This window comes from Podarcis vaucheri (genome assembly GCF_965113315.1).
Source record: "Podarcis vaucheri genome assembly, chromosome: 3".
Classification (NCBI taxonomy): Eukaryota; Metazoa; Chordata; class Lepidosauria; order Squamata; family Lacertidae; genus Podarcis; species Podarcis vaucheri.
This window is the reverse complement of record NC_138761.1, coordinates 64,677,445-64,696,504: the sequence shown is the minus strand read 5'-3', so window position 1 is coordinate 64,696,504 and position 19,060 is coordinate 64,677,445. Positions and strand designations below refer to the sequence as shown.

At 40.5% G+C, this 19,060-nt stretch overlaps 1 protein-coding gene across 1 annotated transcript in view; it reads right to left on the bottom strand.

Annotated features, from left to right (window-relative positions):
- HBS1L (HBS1 like translational GTPase) overlaps positions 1-19,060 on the bottom strand; it is a 48,070-nt gene that overhangs the window by 10,827 nt on the left and 18,183 nt on the right. The window contains exons 5-12 of the mRNA XM_082215950.1: positions 7,006-7,114; positions 4,700-4,944; positions 4,421-4,586; positions 3,287-3,404; positions 2,602-2,748; positions 2,156-2,230; positions 957-1,074; positions 750-818 (exon numbers count right to left, since the gene is read on the bottom strand). Coding sequence (XP_082072076.1) covers positions 750-818; positions 957-1,074; positions 2,156-2,230; positions 2,602-2,748; positions 3,287-3,404; positions 4,421-4,586; positions 4,700-4,944; positions 7,006-7,114 — 1,047 coding nt within the window. The remainder of the gene's footprint in view (positions 1-749; positions 819-956; positions 1,075-2,155; positions 2,231-2,601; positions 2,749-3,286; positions 3,405-4,420; positions 4,587-4,699; positions 4,945-7,005; positions 7,115-19,060) is intronic.

The window sequence follows — 19,060 nt, the reverse complement described above, 5'->3', positions numbered from 1 at the left end:
TCTGCCTGCCATTGGCTCCAGCTCTTCCTACTACTGCCCACTTTGCTTTCCAGCCTACCAGTCCTAATGGGCAACAGCTGCCACTGCACACACAGAATCTTTATTCAATGTGTGCCTAACCATTATTGGAGAACCAGGGTGGAAATTCTTTCAGGACACTTTTGTTCTGCCCTCTCTACGATGAAAGTATCGGGGATGGGGAGTGGGAGAAGCATCCTAGATTCAGAAACCATTATAGGTGCCAACGTTCCCATGTGCCGACACATCTGCTGAACTCAGCAGGTGTTTTTTTTTATTTTCACTTAACAAAATGTATAGAGCAACATGTATAGTAGCAAAGAAAAATCTAAGCCATTTACATTAAAAGTTTAAAGTACTTATTTTAAAAACACCGAAAAAAATTAACAAAATTTAAAAACAAGTGCATTGAAAATACAGATAAGAACAAAGGAACTTAATAAAAGTTACAAAAAGTCTGGCCAATTCTCCAAATTTAAGAACTGCAGTGATAGAATAAACATTTATAATTGTGGATACTGTGTATTGCACTACTGCAAGAAGCTATGCAATGACCCAGCTACACCAGTACATGCATTTCAGTCAGTAATGAAAAGCAGGATATTACCTATTCTAAGTAGCATTTCTAGATTAGTTTTTTTAAATAAATATTTTTAGGAAATTTGTTCACCAGTGAAGGGAAATTGTATGGCAAATTTATTTTTTTTAATGCTGGAAGAAAACTTACTAACCTTTAAAAACATCCGATACACATAATCTGAATGGTTTCTCCACAGATCTCTGAGGTGGCTTGAAAGAATCTGTAAATAAACCAATGTGCTCTGTGAATAGCTATGTCCTTTACTTTCTTACAGCAAGCGATATTAATTTGTCTCTACTGCATTCCCCCAGCTGTGTACTGAAACTGTTCTAAAAATCTTACAGAAGTAAACACATACCTATTTGTTCTAACAAGCATTTTCCTTCATACCATTTGGTCAGCTCACTCGCTTGACTTCTTGTGACAAGATTTTCACCACCAAGCCCACTTGTAGGTATATAAGCTACGTCCGACTCCTGGTTGAGAGAAGTGTTTAATTTGCAGCGTGAAATTGGAAAGCAACTTTTCCAGCATTATAAGTAGTATTTCTAAGCTTCTGAAACTCAAACTAAGATTCTTCTTGTGGAAGATAGAAAGCTAATGCTACTTAATCAGTTACTGAAGTTAATTAATAAGTCCTGCACTTCACAGAATATTGAAGGAGAAAGTAACACCTATAGCAATCTGATCCTTTCATGACATCACTTTAGAGAACATCTCTCTCATAGACATCCCCACACCTTGAACTGACCAATGACAATTCCCTTCACACCTCACAAAAGGTAGGGCTCAATAAATCTATTGGTCTTCTTGACAGTGACAAAGGGCCTCTCCCTCACCTTGCAAGCCTTGCTATAAAGCTTGGCTTGGCTTAAACTCTCTCTCCATCCCCTGCTCACCACGGAGGAAAGGAAAGGTGCTCTCTTTCATAAGCTGGGCTTCCACAAAAAGCATCAGCACTGACTCACTGCTACTTTTGCAAAAACTGAGAGGGAAGGGAAAGAAACCACACCCAGGATGGGTAGTCTCTTTCCCTTCAATTTAGTTTTTTTTCAGAAAGCAGCAGCAAAATGCCAGCAATGCTTCTCTAAAAGCTCAACTCTCTGGGGGAAAAAAAAAATACTACTCATTTCCTCCACAGACAACATGGACAAGAGGAAAGGATGCTCTTGTTCTGTAATTTTTTCTTTTGAAGACAGCATTGAAGTTGAAATATTGCTCTCCCAAGCAGTGGAAGTGGATATAAAACATCTGTCAGTGGAAAAGCAGAGGACTAGAATTCTAGTACGTTAAAAAGGAATTCTTGGCAGTCGGTAGCAAATTAAAGATTAGCCCTTTGAAGAACTGAAAACCTTTCTGCTAAATACCAGCATAATTTTCAAGTCATAATTAGCTAGTCACCAGAAATTTTGTCACAGACCTATCACATATCATATCCACACATTTACAATGGGGCAATATCATTTTGTGACCTTCCCTGTACCCATAGCAGTGAATATAGTCATTGAAAACTCAGACTTTTAATCAGTCACCTGAATTCTATATCATTTTCTTTACCTTAAAGCCAGCTTGCTTCAGGAACTGCCCAAGCTTACTGACAATCTCCTGAAATCTTTCCTGTTGCCAATTGACCTAAAATAAACACATACTATATCACCAAGGAAGGATAAAGTACAAACACCATTCTTAACACAAATGAAAATTATCTCTTGCCAAGATGTAATATTAGCAGTAAGACACCCCACCGAAAAATAATTATAAAATAATAAGGTAACCCAGTAGAAAGAACACTGAGTGCTGAAAGAATCAACAAAATCTTCATTTACGTGCCAGCTAAGTCAATAAAACACTTTGTACGTGTACCATTTTTCCACAGAATTTCATCAATCTAGAATTCAACAAAATATTACAATTTCCTTGGAAAATAACCAAGCTCCATTTGTAACAACTTGTGTGTTCTCTTCTTGCAGAAAATAAATCTTAAGAAAGTCAAGGAAAAATACCTGGTCCATTTTATTGACAGCAACTGCCAGCTGTGTGACTCCAAGAGATCGAACCAACAGTCCATGTTCTCGTGTTTGCCCACCAGTCTCAAATCCTGCTTCAAACTCCCCTCTGCTGGCATCCACCACTAATATAGCCACATCAGCCTAAGGAAGAATACTTGTTACACAGTATTTTTTGGCATTTATTAACCATACACAGCCGAGCCCAACCATATCCGTAATTTCTTCACAAATATGCTTCCTTTCCCCCTTTATGATAAAATGCATGCATATCTGAGTCACTCCAAAAATGTAAAGCCCCAATGGCGCCCATTGTATTGCTACAGTAAGAACTACAAAGCTAAGATTTGCTATGCTCTTGCACAAACAGTGGAAAATGTATGGATCTATTATATCTTTGGGAAAGCTAGTGTTTGTTTGCTTTGCATTTGGACAATGCTTATGACATAATAAAATTTTACACAATGGTTCCTGAGATCAAAAAGCAGGTTTGTGTCTATGTTTGAAGACAGCTGGGTGCCATTTTGAATCAAGATGGCATACTGAACATTTCAAAACTGCACAGATTTTAACCACTGATTTTAACCACTAAATACTGCCAGTGAATGAACTGTTACAAAATTCAATTCAATGTGTTATCACTTCTTTTTATAGACAGGTGATGCCAATAAAAAGTCTTTACCATTGCAGCTCCTGTGATCATATTTGGAATGAAGTCTTTATGGCCAGGAGCATCCATCAATGTAATAACTTTTGTCTTTGTCTCAAATTTGGTCATACCTACATCCATTGTCACTCCCCTAAAAATAAAGCACAGGCATGAAGTGTGTCACTTACAATCCTTTCCAAAGTTTACCTTGTATTAATAAATGAGTGCTAAAAATAAACCACCTTCTTTGGGATAAGGACAAAAGAGTCTAATGTGACTATAGTGCCATTCTATGATACAAGGCACCCACAAAATATTTTTTTTAATCATGGTTACAAGAAAAAGCTATCACCAAGTTGATACAGCTAGCAATCCTGAGAAATGTGTCAATGTACGAGCTTGCAATATCAGAGGAAGCTATGAAATGAGAATGTGCTTACATGCCAGAGCACATCCAAGAATGGTCACCACACCAAAGAAGAGCAGCCTCATGCCTACTTCATCATGGAAACTAGTCATGCAATTCAGCACTAATTCTGTACATAAGCAATGGCAACAAACAAAACCCAGTATCAATAGCCTTAGAGAACGGTATTTGCAAACTGTATGGAACATCCTGAGGTTCCCTGGAAGCTGATCATGGGTTCCTTAGTTAGAGTGTACTAACCACCACTCCCATGCAGTTATTACATCACAACCAATTACATTACATCCAACTATGCACTTTTACAGGAGAATTTGGGGTATGTTCTTTTCTCAGCTAAAAAGCCACAAATATTGCAACAGTTTCCTCAAGAAGTGTGGCTCCAATTCCTAAATTATTTCGGTTGCCTTTTTTCTGAACCTCTTCTGACGTTATATTATTTACCAGGTGAACCATCTAGGACTAAACACAGTGTTCTAAGTGAGGTCACAGGAGATTCCTCTACAGGCAAGTCATTGCAGAAAAGATTCCTTTCATGCAGAAAGTTTGAATACAACAGCTTCTTTCCTCAATTCACAAGAAGGGAGAACAATTCTATCAGCATAGCATTTATTCCACTAATTTAATCGCATCTTATTCATGCTAACAGTAAACATCAATGTGCACTATTAAAAGTGCATTACAAATAATACTTCATACACACACACACACACACACACACACACACATTGTATATTGCTCACCTCTCTCTCTCTTCCCCTGTCTCATCCAAGACCCATGCATAAGCAAATGATGCCTTTCCAGCTTTCTTTGATTCTTGCTCATATTTGTGCATAGTTCGTTTGTTCACATTGCCCAGAAGATACAGCAAATGACCCATGAGGGTACTTTTTCCTGCATCAACATGTCCTAAGAATAGGAAATACATGTGGGATTATCTCTGATGGATACATGTTAAAAGCCACTTGAGGGAAGAATTGTTTATGTGTATTCAGATAATTTTCACTCCCAAAAAATATTACCTATTACCACAAGGTTAAGTAGATGTTTTCCTCCTTGTCTCTTCTCCAGCTCAGCTTTCACATCTATTTGCTGTTTTGCTTTTCCGGACTTTTTCACTGAAGTTGGTGTCAAGGTTGGTTCTTCTGATACTTGAACAGTCTGGGGTGGAAAAGCTGGTTTAGAAAGAATCTCAGTAACCCCCACGTTGGCATCTCCAGCTGAGAGTCCCTTTTGTGGCATATGCCCATTCTCTTCAGCATTCACACTGGAAAAAGCAAAGAATGAACTTTAAGAGAAGAAGAGTTTCACAACTATACAGAACAAATGAAATTCATTCTTACACGTTCATCAAAACTGCAAAATAAAGGAGCAGAGGCAAGCTACCAAACAGCCACAGACAGTGGGTAAATACAGACAATCATTTACTAAACTGTGACTTACTACAGTGTGAATGTCAAGCAGTTGGCAGGGCAGAGCAGAATCAGTACAGAAGGGACTCATAGCACTCTTCTTCCCTGGAGTTATGAGTAGGCACAAAATTTTGGCAAGGTGCCCTTCCACAGCCTGCCAAATTGTCCTACTCATTCTGTGCTAAGTTCTCACTTAGCAAATGGTCATCTGCACTTACCTGCTGAATGGCTTGCTTGAAATGCTGGCTTTACAAACAATAAATGGCATTTCAACTGTTGTTTGGTAGCGTACCTCCACTCACAGAAGGCTCTTTGATCCAGCTGAGACTTCTGCTAGCAGAACAGGGAAGGGGGCAATTTTTTCCAATTCTCCCTCTGTCTGCAACGCCCCCCCCCCCAAAAAAAAACTGTTCCAGAATGGCGGGGAATCCTTCAGAAGAACATGGGAGATGGTGTGCAGGAAAAAAAGGGAAACTGGCAAAAGTCATCTCCTTCTCCACTGCACAGATAGAAGCCTCTGCTGAAATAGAACTATAAGTAGAGAGACACCACATGACATAAACCTCCATGTAAACAATATTGCTGTGAAGGGGCTGTTTCTGCAAGAATTTAGTGGTCCTGCTGCACACAAGGAGCTCTCCGCACAGATCTTTGGATCAGGACCATGGTCTGCCAAGAGTAATTCTGAAATGCATACTTTACTCAATTACTCTCAAGAAGACATTGCTGCTACATATGGTTGAAGGCCTACCAAGAGGGGATTTGGAACTATGTTTGTGATTCTGAGTAAGTCTGTGTATACATACACACAGAGAATCTGCAGCAAAAGTGTCAGGTATATATGCACAAGTATGTGGAGGTATAGCAGAACATAAAGAAAATTAATAATAGTGTAAGTAGTTTAAGGTGGACCACCTGTTGTACTGTTGCTCAAGAGCACGTCATTTACGTTTGGTGCTTAAGCAAGAGTACACAGTCAGGATTACTTAACACAGGTTTGAGCCATAGCTATGAAGAGATGCTGAACATACACGCTTGCTTTATAAATTTAGAATGTAAACTATGAAGACTGCAGCAAGATGCTGACCATGCAAGATTGAAGTTGCTCCATTTGTTTTAATGTAGATGTTTGATCACAATATGTGGTCATATCCATTGCCCTAAATACAAGTATATGTATGTTGCATTCAGACTATCTGTTACTTCCACTTTTTTACTGATTTTTTTTTCAGAATTCCCCCTCTTCAAACCTTCAGGCATAGGTCAATTGAAATGTCTGATTGAGAATAACTGAGTAAAGAACACATTTCAGAATTACTCTTAGCAGACCATGGCCCTGATCCTAGGACCTGTGTAAAGAGCTCCATGTTTGCAGCAACGCCACTGGATATTTGCAGAAGTAGCCCCATGCATTCTATTACTTGCCATGCTATTTATACATGAAGAGTTATATCTGCTTGTAGGCGGCTCTTTAATCTAGCAGAGGCTTCTATCAGTGAACCAGTCCATTGTCAGAATGGCCGTCACAGGTCTACAGATGGACACCATAAAACCTCTCCTTTTCCCCTCTTTCAGTCATTATACTTCAAATAACTGAGCATGCAACAATTCAATTTGCAAAGTTGTATTTTAAACTAACCTCCAGAAAATTTTGCACCCTGTGAAACAGATTATTTTAATGTGGCTAGCTGTTTTCTCTGTGCTACTCAGAGTGAAAGATTCTTTTTCAAAAAAACTCACGAATGCAAGATGCCTTTTTCTGAAAGTAATTATGAGTCAAACAAGAAGCCATGCTGCTCAGTTTTGTGACATATTGACTAAATTTCTGTAAAAATAGACCCCAAAAAATCTTGATACAGGTGCACCAATCTGAAGGAAGATGATGCCAGTGTACCTTGCAAGGGGTGAAGGCTTACCATGGAACTTCAAAGCCGGTAGTTTGTCTCTTTCCAGACACAGTCATTTTGGTAACTTTTGGCACGACATCAGATTCAATTCTGCTTGTCTGGGAATCTCTGACTTTTCCTAGTAGGAGAGAAAATAATGCATATAAAGCATAAGTACAGTGCAAACAGGCTTAAACTTCAGTGTGGTCCAATGTGTTATCTTGGCAGATTTATCAACTGATAACTTTTAGGTTTCTAAAAATCAGGTTTGCTAAAAATAAAAATTTGTATAGTTGTATCCAAGTAAAAAGCTGCTTTTGTAGCAATATACACTATACATGTGAACATTCAGAGCAGCTTATTAAAAATTTTAGCCATCCTGAGCTTTTGAAAGTGGAAGAAAAGGAAACCTAAAATTAACAAATAAAATATTTATTCTGTATCTAAGCCTTCTATCTCAAAAGGTGTGCCAAAAACTTGTAGCCAATGCTCATCATATTTGGCATCCTAATAATGGAAGTTTTCTTATGTAATGGCTGGATGTTTTTGAAACTCCCCTAACTTCAAATAGGTGAGGTTCTCGTTTTTTAACCTTCTGTTGATGCTGTATTTGAGATAATATCCTTTTTAACATTTTCCTCCCCACTCTGAAAGACTTTGTTGTTTATCAAAAGCTAAATGTAAAGCACATATAGTTATATTTGTCTGAATGCACTTATAATAGTTTCTCCCTGTATGTGTTCCCAAATAATGAGGTCCATCTTTCCAGACATTTGTTTCTTTTTGCAAACTTCTGAGTCTGTGTGTTTCTGCTGCAGTATTCTAGGTGTTTTTATTCCACTGTGGCTGATGTGGCCTTTTAAATGTGTCTTGCTTTTTCTTATTATGTTATTTTGTGGTTTTATATGCATTTTATGGTTTTATATTGTAAATTACCCTGTAATCTTCAGATGAAGGGTGGTGTATAATTTAATTCAAGCCAGATATTGACAGGGAAGGGGAATGACATTTTCCTAAAGGATAGGGTGAGACAGCAGTTTGCAGCTTGGCAATCCAAGGGATTGCCTAATTTTATGCCATTTCAACTTTTGCAATTATCCAGTCCTTAAAAGAAATACACACATTCACAAACAAAATCTTTCAAATTCTCAGTACTGAAACATTTATTTATTTATTTTTAAAGTATGGTTGACTAGGGACACGGGTGGCGCTGTGGGTTAAACCACAGAGTCTAGGACTTGCCGATCCTTAGGTCGGTGGTTCGAATCCCCGCAATGAGGTGAGCTCCCGTTGCTCGGTCCCTGCTCCTGCCAACCTAGCAGTTCGAAAGCATGTCAAAGTGCAAGTAGATAAATAGGTACCGCTCTGGTGGGAAGGTAAATGGCCTTTTGGTGCACTGCTCTGGTTCGCCAGAAGCGGCTTAGTCATGCTGGCCACATGACCCGGAAGCTGTATGCCAGCTCCCTTGGCCAATAAAACGAGATGAGTGCCGCAACCCCAGAGTCGGCCACGACTGGACCTAATGGTCAGGGGCCCCTTTACCTTTACTATGTTTGACTAATTTGCATAATTTATTCAACTTACGGAATGTAGATTTCCTTGGTTCAGAATTTATTTAATCGTCCCAGGGCACAAATAGCCTTCACAGTATTCAGTACACTCTCCCTCTCACCCACACTCCAGTGTGCTGTACTGGATTCTACTTTGTTAAAGCTGTGGGCTGCACTAATGGTACATTTCAAAACTAGTGAGTTTAACATGTTAACAGAATGTACTGAGCAGAGGAAGTCTTTCATCCTGCCCATCTAACGCTGCCCTAGATTCCCTTGCCTACTGATGAACTGGGGTCATCACCTAAGTGTGTGACTAGGTATGGCCTCGCTCAACTTCGAGACGTTCAGCAACTTGCAAGCTGTTTTTGAATAATTCCCCAAGAAAGAAGTATGAGTTATTTAGAAAAAGGTTATTTCCTAAATAGAAGTTGCACCAGGGGGTTTCCAAGTAAAAGCCCTGTTGCTTTCAGCTGTGACTTCTTTATAAAGCTTGTGAGCCTGTACGCACACGGTAATTTCTTGTTCAAGTAAGATGTTCAGGGCCCCCAAGTAGACACACTCATGTACGGTGTGTGTGGCAAAGAACCAGGCAGGCACACTTTCAGACTGGTAGCTATTTCCATAACTGCAGCAACCACAATAACTAAGAGCCACCTGGATCTCACAGTGCATTTGTCATGCAAGCAGAGCCTCAAGATAGCCTGCAAAGACACACAAAATGCTCTGAGTTTAGAAGAAAAAAAACTTTGAAAATACTGCATACAGATATCTAAATTACTCCCTCTGCACCCAATCAAGTCCTTAAGAATATAGGAGTCATCTGGAGCACGCCAAATGCCCATAAAGTCCAGCATTCTGCTCTTACTGCGGCCAGCTATCTATGGGAAGCTCACAACCAGGGCCTGAGGTAACCTAGAGAGGATAGCCCAATCCAATTCTGTGAAACGTGCCTAGATAACATGCATCCTCTCCTGATATAATCCAGTGGGGCTATCCTGAAGTAATTCCTATCAATGTTTTGTCCATAAATGTGTCACATAATGATAAAACATTGCCTACCACCTACTGAAAACAGAGAGCAAGATTCAAACTTATTGTGCTATTGTTACGTATGGAATCATCGTTGTTGTGCAAGAAGTGGTGCGTAAAGAGCAACTGTCGCAGAGTATGATAAAAGTGGTTGTGCACCAACTTTCACAAGTACAAGACAAGCCCTGGATTCAGCTCTAAACTAAGAACAAGGTTCCGTTAGCAGAATGGCTTGTGAGAGCAGGGTGCCACAACTGGTTATCACCCAAACTGACTACATGCTCAGACAAAAACAGTTTCTTAAACTGATTAGTGCACATTTGACACACATGATGTGCATTTACACCACACAATAGAATCAATAGAGTTCAGTATGAAAATAATGTCACTCTGCTTGCAAGAAAAACACACAAAATCAGAAATTGCTGTGCGCAGCTTAAACTTGTTCATGGGATTTTGCTTCGTTTTACAACTGCATCGCTCTAGTTACATGTGAACCACCAAATAAGTATTGTTCAACAGGGTGAAACAAGCTACCTGACCAAACTGACAGAAGATTTAGGGAAAAGAAAATGCATGGGAGCACAGCAAACAAATGAAACATGACTAGCAGCCCAAGATAAACGAGAGTCCAAGCTGTATAAGATATAAATGAAGATGTCCACGGTGCCCAAATGGTCTAATATGTTCGGTTCCATCTCAAGCAAACTGTTGCCTTCAAGCTGTGAGAACAATATTTCAGGAATCATTTGCGCAGTAAACATGCTTCCCAAAGGCGGTCTCTGATTATCTGATTCTCACATTCTGCTATAACCACAAATGTGTTTGTGGTGTTTCCTTATTCAACGTATCTTACTAAATGACTCCAATGTGTGTTTCATTGACAAGCAGGGAAAACATTGTGTGATGTTATTCGCAGTTGTCTGACCATAAATGGGCATGCAAAAAGCAGTGTCAGCACTAAATGGGGGATAGCCCTACCAACATTTCTCTACAAACCAGTTAATCTAAACTGAAAGTTTATGTAGTCCAAGGTAACGTTCAACACAATTAATAGAATTTCTGTTGAGGTTCTGGTTCGTTATGAGTATGTAAAACTGAAAGTACAACATGTAACGAGTCGATACTTTTACTGCAATTCAGTCATGTTTCCAGAAACGAAGTAGTATCAGGCAGCAAATCTGACGTTACAACACCAGAGGATGGTGCTGTTAACAGATCAGTTACCAGTGTGCTTTACAAATCAAACATAACGAAACCTTTAGGCCTAATTTATGTTCGCTGATTTCATTGTGTCCACTCTGAATATGATTTAGTCAGAGGCAATCCTAAATCTTAAACTCATGATAGCATCCACAAGAAGTCTCAAGTTTAAGCAAATGTGTCTGCAAATCTTCAGACAGGCTCATCTACACAGGAAAAAAATTACACCAGCGTGTGACCTTTCTATTATGAGGAAAGCCTTTCTTCATTCCAAAACATGTTAAATGATAAAATCAAAGTTCATACAGAAACCAGATGCCCAAAATGCACATAGGGTTGGGACTCTGGGTGTGAAACTACATATATGAAAAACAAGGTTGCCACTGAAAACAGCAGTCCCAATTGAGTTCTCTGCCTTCACATCTGTACCTCCAACTTACTGTGTCCAGATGTCATTATGATTAACATCCCCCACCTCCAATAACATGGAGTGATGGGTGTCAAAATGTTACTGCTACCCCAAAAAAGTGCACAACCCAGGCTGCTGCTTTTGGTGGAAGCCTTGTGCATCTTCCACAGAGTCTCTTGTCCAAGACAATGTTGCTGCATACACTCAGCATGCGTGCTATTAAAATATATTTCACTTTGCCCTTCTAGATGAGCTATCGTTTCAGGCATGATTCGTCATCAAGTATGTCCCATAAAAAGCTCTGTGGACAGAGATCAAAGCACCCAGTCCTAAATACTATGGGGAATGACACCGTCCCCCCCCACCACCTAATAAACGTACATTTCATACACTACTGTCCAATATTCTTGCTACATTATCCACAAATTAAGTATGGAAAAGAACTGCATTTTTCCAGCCCATTATAACTTTATACTTTGTAATAGTAAGTTAACCATTCTAGGGACAATAAGAATTGACAACTTGAATAATTCAGCAACTTTAAAAGATTTTCAATTTTTGTGCATCTGACAGTAAGTTTAAATTTAACCAGCAAACCAAATACAACTTTCTATGATGCTATTATATTGGATACTATCTAAAAAAGGCAAAGCTAACTGGAAATTAAATAATAATAATAATGAACCTTTATTGTCACTACACCACCTATGTGCAGTGAAATTAAACGACCCCCCCCTCCATACACTGAGTCTTGTTCACGCTCTGTGTCTTGTCAGAAGTCAATTACACCACTATTTTTTTCCCATTCAGCCCACAGATAAAAACTGTTCTTCAACCTGTTGGTGCGGCTGACTATACTTCTGTATCTCCTGCCCAAAGGTATGAGATTGAAGAAGTGCTGGCCAGGGTATGAGTCATCCCTAAGAAGTTTCCTGAGACAGCGGTCTCCCACGATATCATCTAGCGAACTCCAAGGACAGCCCATGATGTCATATCCTGTATTCACCACTCTCTGTAGGGACTTCCTGTCCATGGCTGTTAAAACAGTGTACCACACGGTTATACAGTATGAAAGGACACTTTCTATTGTTCTTTCGCAAGACCCTGAGGAAATGGAGTCTCTGTTGGGCCTTCCTAACCACCTGGGTTATATTGATTTTCCAAGCGAGGTCTTCACTAACGTAAACTCCCAGGAATTTAAAGGAAGAGACTCTCTCCACACACACACCCCTGATATACAACGGGGCTAGTTCCTCTCTCTTCCTCCAAAAGTCCAACACAATCTCCTTTGTCTTGCTGATATTCAGGTGCAAATTGTTCTCTAGGCACTATGTGCAGACTTTTTGAACCTCCTCCCTATATGCTGACTCATCTCCATATAGGGAACCTCCTCCCTATATGCTGACTCATGGGTAATTAGACCCATTATGGTGATATCATCTGCAAACTTAATAATTGCAGTAGATGGATCAGATGAAATGCAGTCATATGTATACGAGTACAGGTAGGGACTCAGCACGCATCCCTGTGGGGTGCCAGTGCTGAGTTTCAGAGAGGTAGATGTAACAGGCCCAATCCTCACTATTTGTGTGCGATCACTCAGAAAGTCTTTAATCCAATCACAGATGGTAGGGGAAAGGTCCAGGTCCACCAGCTTTTTAATAAGAATCTCCGGAAGGATGGTTTTAAAAGCCGAGCTATAATCAATAAACAGCATTCTGACATAATTCCCCGGTCTCTCCAGATGACTGGTTGCAAGGTGAAAAGCTGTGGCTATGGCATCGTCTGTTGACCTATTTCTCCTGTAAGCAAACTGGGGTTCATCAAAATCCGGTGGAAAACATGTCCTAAGTTGTTGAAGAACCAATCTCTCAAAGCATTTCATCACTACAGATGTTAATGCAATGAGTCTGTAGTCATTTAGGCAGTTAACTGCTGTTTTCTTTGGGCTTGGGACAATGGTGGCGGCTTTAAAACACGATGGTACACAAGCAGTCTGCAGGGAGATGTTAAAAATCCTTGTCAGGACCCCTGCTAGTTGATCAGCAGTTTCTTACCACTTTCCCCAGCACCCATCCGGACCAGCCACTTTGCTGGGATTCACCGCCCACAATGCAGCTTTCACTTGATGGTCATATAGAATAAGCAGCTGAGAGTTTATAGGCTAGCAGGCAGGAGCCGTGACACTTGATCTTTATAACTCATGTTCAGCTCCTCCGCTAACACATCATCAGCCTTAACCGTGTTCCTCGTATTGTCCTTGTATTTGGTTAGATACTGCAGTCCCTGCCACACTTGTTTCATGTTGTTATCGGCTAGGCAATTCTCCACTTTAAGCTTATATTGTTGTTTTGCCGCCATAATGCCTTTCCTGAGCTTTGTTCTTGCCCCTCTGTATGTATCTGTGTTCCCTGCCTTAAAGGCATTATCCCGAGCTTTCAAGAGTAACCTTACTTCAGCAGTCATCCAGGGTTTGCTGTTCCTATAAACTCTAATGCACCTCTCCGTTGTTACATTATCGGTGCACATTTTGATATAGGAAAGGACAGGAAATAAAATAAACACACACTGTTCTCCTTTGCACATGTAAATGAGATAGATTTCATACAAAGATTTCATACCTTTTAAGTGCACAAAAATAGAAGGCAGTTGACCTGTAGTTATTGAAACTTAAAATAGCAAGTTAATTCATTTAATAAATCCCCATCCGGTGAGCTTGCTTTGGCTTAGAAATGGAAAAATGAGCTAGTAGTTTGAAAATTTCAGTCTATATTGTCTTTCTAATATCTCTGCCTTGCTAAATATTGAGCATTCCCCTCCCTACTTATTATCTGCTCTTCTCATTATTATTAAGTGTGAAAATCCACCAGTTCCCAAGGACAGTATCACCTAGAAATTTTTAGCGGCAACACTTACAATGCAGTTTACACCAGGAGGGGCAACTTGTGGCCGCATACCTGTTCTTGGACTGAAACGCTCATCAACCCCCAGTCTGGGCAATGGTGAGGGCTGATGGAAGCTAAAATCCAACATCTCACAAGGGTCCCCATTCCTGTTCTACGTCTCTTACACATATAACCACGTATATTGGATTTGTTAATTCATGTATTTTTCAATAGTCATTTTTGTCACACCAGAACAGATTTCTGAATACACTGCAAAGTCCAAAACAAGTTCACACTTTTTACTTTCACCATTAATAATATGCATGTTAGCAGCACAATTGTTTTGTAGTACTGAGACCTCTTACCTATATACTCAGATTAGTTTACGTTTCAAGCGACTTGCATGATAAATGAAAGTCTGCTAATAACTACGTGACACATGCACCTGTCCATTCAACATCTTTTTTCGTGTATTGGGGAGATTACAACTGTAGCATCGGAGCCAACTCTGCACATCCAGGCACTGTGGTCTAAACCACTGAGCCTCTTGGGCTTGCCAATTGGAAAGTCGGCGGTTCAGATCCGTGTCATGGAGTGAGCTCCCATTGCACTGTCCCAGCTTCTGCCATCCTAGCAGTTCGAAAGCACACCAGTGCAGGTAGATAAATAGGTACCACTGCAGCAAGAAAGTAAATGGCTTTTCCATGTGCTCTGGCTTCCATCACAGTGTTCCGTTGTGCCAGAAGCGGTTTAGTCATGCCGGCCACATGACCCAGAAAGCTGTCTGTGGAAAAATGCCGGCTCCCTCAGCCTGAAGCGAGATGAGCACTGCACCCCATACAGTGGTACCTCAGGTTACATACGCTTCAGGTTACATATGCTTCAGGTTACAGACTCCGCTAACCCAGAAATAGTGCTTCAGGTTAAGAACTTTGCTTCAGGATGAGAACAGAAATTTTGCTCCGGCGGCACAAGGCAGCGGGAGGCCCCATTAGCTAAAATGGTGCTTCAGGTTAAGAACGGACCTCTGGAACAAATGAAGTACTTAACCCGAGGTACCACTGTATTTGCTTTTGACTGGAATTAACCATCCAGGGATCCTTTACCTTTTTTTTTAACCTTTACCTTGCATAATCTACGTAGGCCTAGCCTACATATCATGCTAAGCCAAACCACGGGAGCTCACACATTCATGCTAAGCACTGGGGCTTATGAAAGCTAGGGTCACGCATTCCATGTTCCAGGCTTAGTGTGTTAAGCGAAGCAGGCCATACACAAGCACGGATCTGAAGTTGCCCCTCAAACTATATAAGGGGATTGTTGTTTCTGCCACTACCAGTACATTTGCAGCTCTCTGCCACACACACACACACACACACACACACACACTGTAACATATGATTCCTACGAGTCCCTCAACTCAAAGCAGATTTATGGGAGGGAGTTGAAAAATCAAGAACACTTGGAAGTCGCAGGATTTGTCTGGTAAAGCATACCAGAGCATAAGCACTTGCAAATGCTGCTGTTCGCTTTTTTAGGAGTATTTACACAGAGGTACCTCGGATTATGAACTTATTTCGTTCCAGAAGTCCATTCTTAACCCTAAGCATTCTTAACCCGAGGCGTGCATTCCCTCCTGCGGCCCTGGAAGCGGATTGCATTTGTACAGAGCAAAGTTCGCAACCCGGGACACCTACTTCCGGGTTTGTGGAGTTTGTAACCTAAAGCGTTCATAAGCAGGACTGTTCCGAACCCGAGGTACTACTGTGTTGACCTCAAGTCCGAGGTGGCTTACAATAAAAATAAAATAAACAATAGCCAACAGATAGTAGGTTGGAGCAAATATGTATTTATGTTACTCCCCAGACCTCAGTGCTCCAACTGCCCCTCTGCTGCTTAATCTCTTGGCCTGGAAATGGCTTCCCAATAGCCATATATTAGATGCTTATAGGATAGAGCTTAACCATTTGGCTATGCACATTTCTATACTGAAACACCAAGAATGGCTACAAATTCTGTTGACCCAGAACTGAAAGAAGTTTCCTTAATGTTAAATAGGCAACATCACCACAATCTACCAGTATCGTTCAGTTAAAACAAACATGCTGTGATACACCGTGTTTGGAATAAATGACAAAGGCAGGCTTAAAGATCAGTTAAAAACAGAAATGAACTCATCCAAACGCCCTAGAGCACAATACTTCAACCTTTTCATATCTAGGACCTCCGCCTCCCTGACCTCCACAAACTGCAATAGGGGACCCACTTAACGTATTTTACCACCTACTTCTCTCCTTACTTCTTTAGGGTGACTAAATTCAAAGCTATATTTTAAATCGTTGTACACAGGAGGGGGGTTGTTTGTAGATTGAGCTCATCATGCCAGGTGAAAGAGTACCTAGTATCTTCTTCTACCCAACTATTAAAGTTAAAATAACTCTCTTCCTGTTTGCATTTCGTCACCTCTCTTCACCCACCCCAATTAGGAAGGAATCCAAACAAAAATAATATACTGGTGGTACCACTGGTGCTGGACACTTTAGGATGGGGTACAACCCACTTGTGGATCATAACCTACTGGCCTACTGGAGCAGCCAGACCACATGGAAAGATAGGACTCTTGAATAATACAAGCATAATTACAATAAGAGAGCAAATGAAGGAATATACAGAATGCTATCCAAGATACAGTTTCAGGAGGAAAAAATAACCAAACCAACACTTTTGTTTTTCTGCTAAATTTCAGATTAAAAGATGGGAGCGTGATTTATTTTCCTTTTTAAAAAATGGTTTATCTGTTTCCATATTTTATTTTCAATTTTCAATAATTTAACAATTTAACATCCAAATTACTTACTTATTCATCCCTTCTAGACTTCCCCCCACCCCATGCCTGGCTTCCAATTTCTCCCTTTTATTACCTTACACATCTTTACTTTTTGTGCTTTCATCTTGTATTTTTATCTTGTGAACCGCCCTGAAATATATTGATGAATCTAATAAATACTCCTCTTCCTACTCTTTATTTAACCCCCCCCCCCACAAAAACCCACAAATTTTCTTTCTATACAAAATTAGATAAGGAGCCAACACAGTTTGCCATTCTATATTGTTGGTAGGCTAGATTTATATACAAGAATATCAATAACAGCAGCACCAAGCTGAAGGACATTAAAAATACTGAATAGATGCTTTCACATTCTTTGCTATCTAAATGTGTTAGCAGTAACACATTGACAGAAAGAAGTATTTGAAATCAGAGTGTGAAACTGCTAAAGCTGCTTTGAATCTCATTTGCAAAAGGTAATACAAAGCTGTATCAATGCAGTAGGCTGATTAAGCACCTGAACTAATCAGCCCTCATAGCTTCCATGATATTGAATGTTACCAATTCAATCAACAATGAAAAAATTAGCACACATCATATGTATGGTGACACTTATTGTACCTTATATATAGAAAAAGCTATTACAGCACTTGATTAAAAAGGTATCATCAGTACAGTGAACACTATAGCTAGGCCTTGCATCATGAACGTATGCTGAACAACTGAAAATATATTCTTAACTTTTTAATGGTTTTTATTGTATGGTTTTTTTGTTTTATTCTATAAACCACCTTGATCTATTTTTGACACAGTATAAAAATATTGTTATATATAAATAAAAGTAAACTAACAAATGTGCACAGAAGGTTGCTGTTTTTTTTAAAAAAATCAGGGTCATGGTATCAGCTACATGATTTTAAATAAAGGAAATACTGAATTATGGTTGCACTTTAATGCACATTTATTTGGGTGCCAGTCCCACAGAAGTTATTAGAACTTACAACTGATTAAATGCACACATATAAGGCTCTGACACCTGCTGAGAGAGGAAAATGTATGTCCTTGTGGGTGAATCCCCATAACTAGTTGCAGCCACTGAATAAGGTTCACAGCTCAGTTAGGAAGATTGGGAACTGAGGCTCCATAGCACACAGAGGCAATAACAACCATCCTGTGCTAAGAAGCTGCAGTACCACTCTCAGGAATTTTAATTTAAAATATTTCCTATGTGATACAAGAAAAAAAGTAGGCCAAGAAGCAAGCAAAGGACAAAGAATTGACCAGCTTCATAGAGTCCTTCCTATTATGTCAGATTCAAGAGAACCCTTTAAGCTGATACAACTCTGTGTCCTGAAATTCAGAGTATAGAAGCTTTGTAGGGAGTCAGACAAATGGTACTCCTCTTCATATGACACCAGCTTGCCAATGGCTCAGCAGAGATTTCTTCCTGCCTTCAATGACCCTGTAATGAGAAACTTTTAAAAAAAAGGACCTTTTGCATGCAAAGCCTGTGTTCACTGAGCTATAGCAGTCTGCAGCTGTGCTGGGCATACCTGAACCCATAGCTCTTCAAACAAAAAACCCACTCAATTTCTAATACAGTGGTGCCTCGCAAGACGAAATTAATTCGTTCCGCAATTCTCTTCGTCTTGCGGTTTTTTCGTCTTGCGATGCACGGTTTCCCATAGGAATGCATTGAAAATCAATTAATGCGTTCCTAGGGAAACCACCTTCAGACCAGGTCCGGGGACAGTCTGTCCCCGGACCTCTTCTGAAGGCTGGGGGGGGGGACAAGGGCTTTTCTTCCCACCCCCAGCATTTTAAAAAACCCTGGGACAGCGGAGGACTTCTCCGCTGTGCGGGGCTATCTTAAAATGCTGGCGGGCGGCATTTTAAAATCGCTCCGGACAGCGGAGGACTTCTCCGCTGTCCGGGGCGATTTAAAAGCCCCTGGGAAGGCAGGCGGGGGGGACAAAGACTTTCGCCCCCTGCCCGCCTTCAGAAGGTGTTCCCGCCCCCCGCCCCACTTCGGAACAGCTTTCCGAAGTGGGGCGGCGGGGCCAGGTGTCCCCGACCCCCCTCCCCACTTCGGAAGAGCTTTCCGAAGTGGGGCGGCGGGGCCAGGTGTTCCCGCCCCCCCCTCCCCACTTCGGAAGAGCTTTCCGAAGTGGGGCGGCGG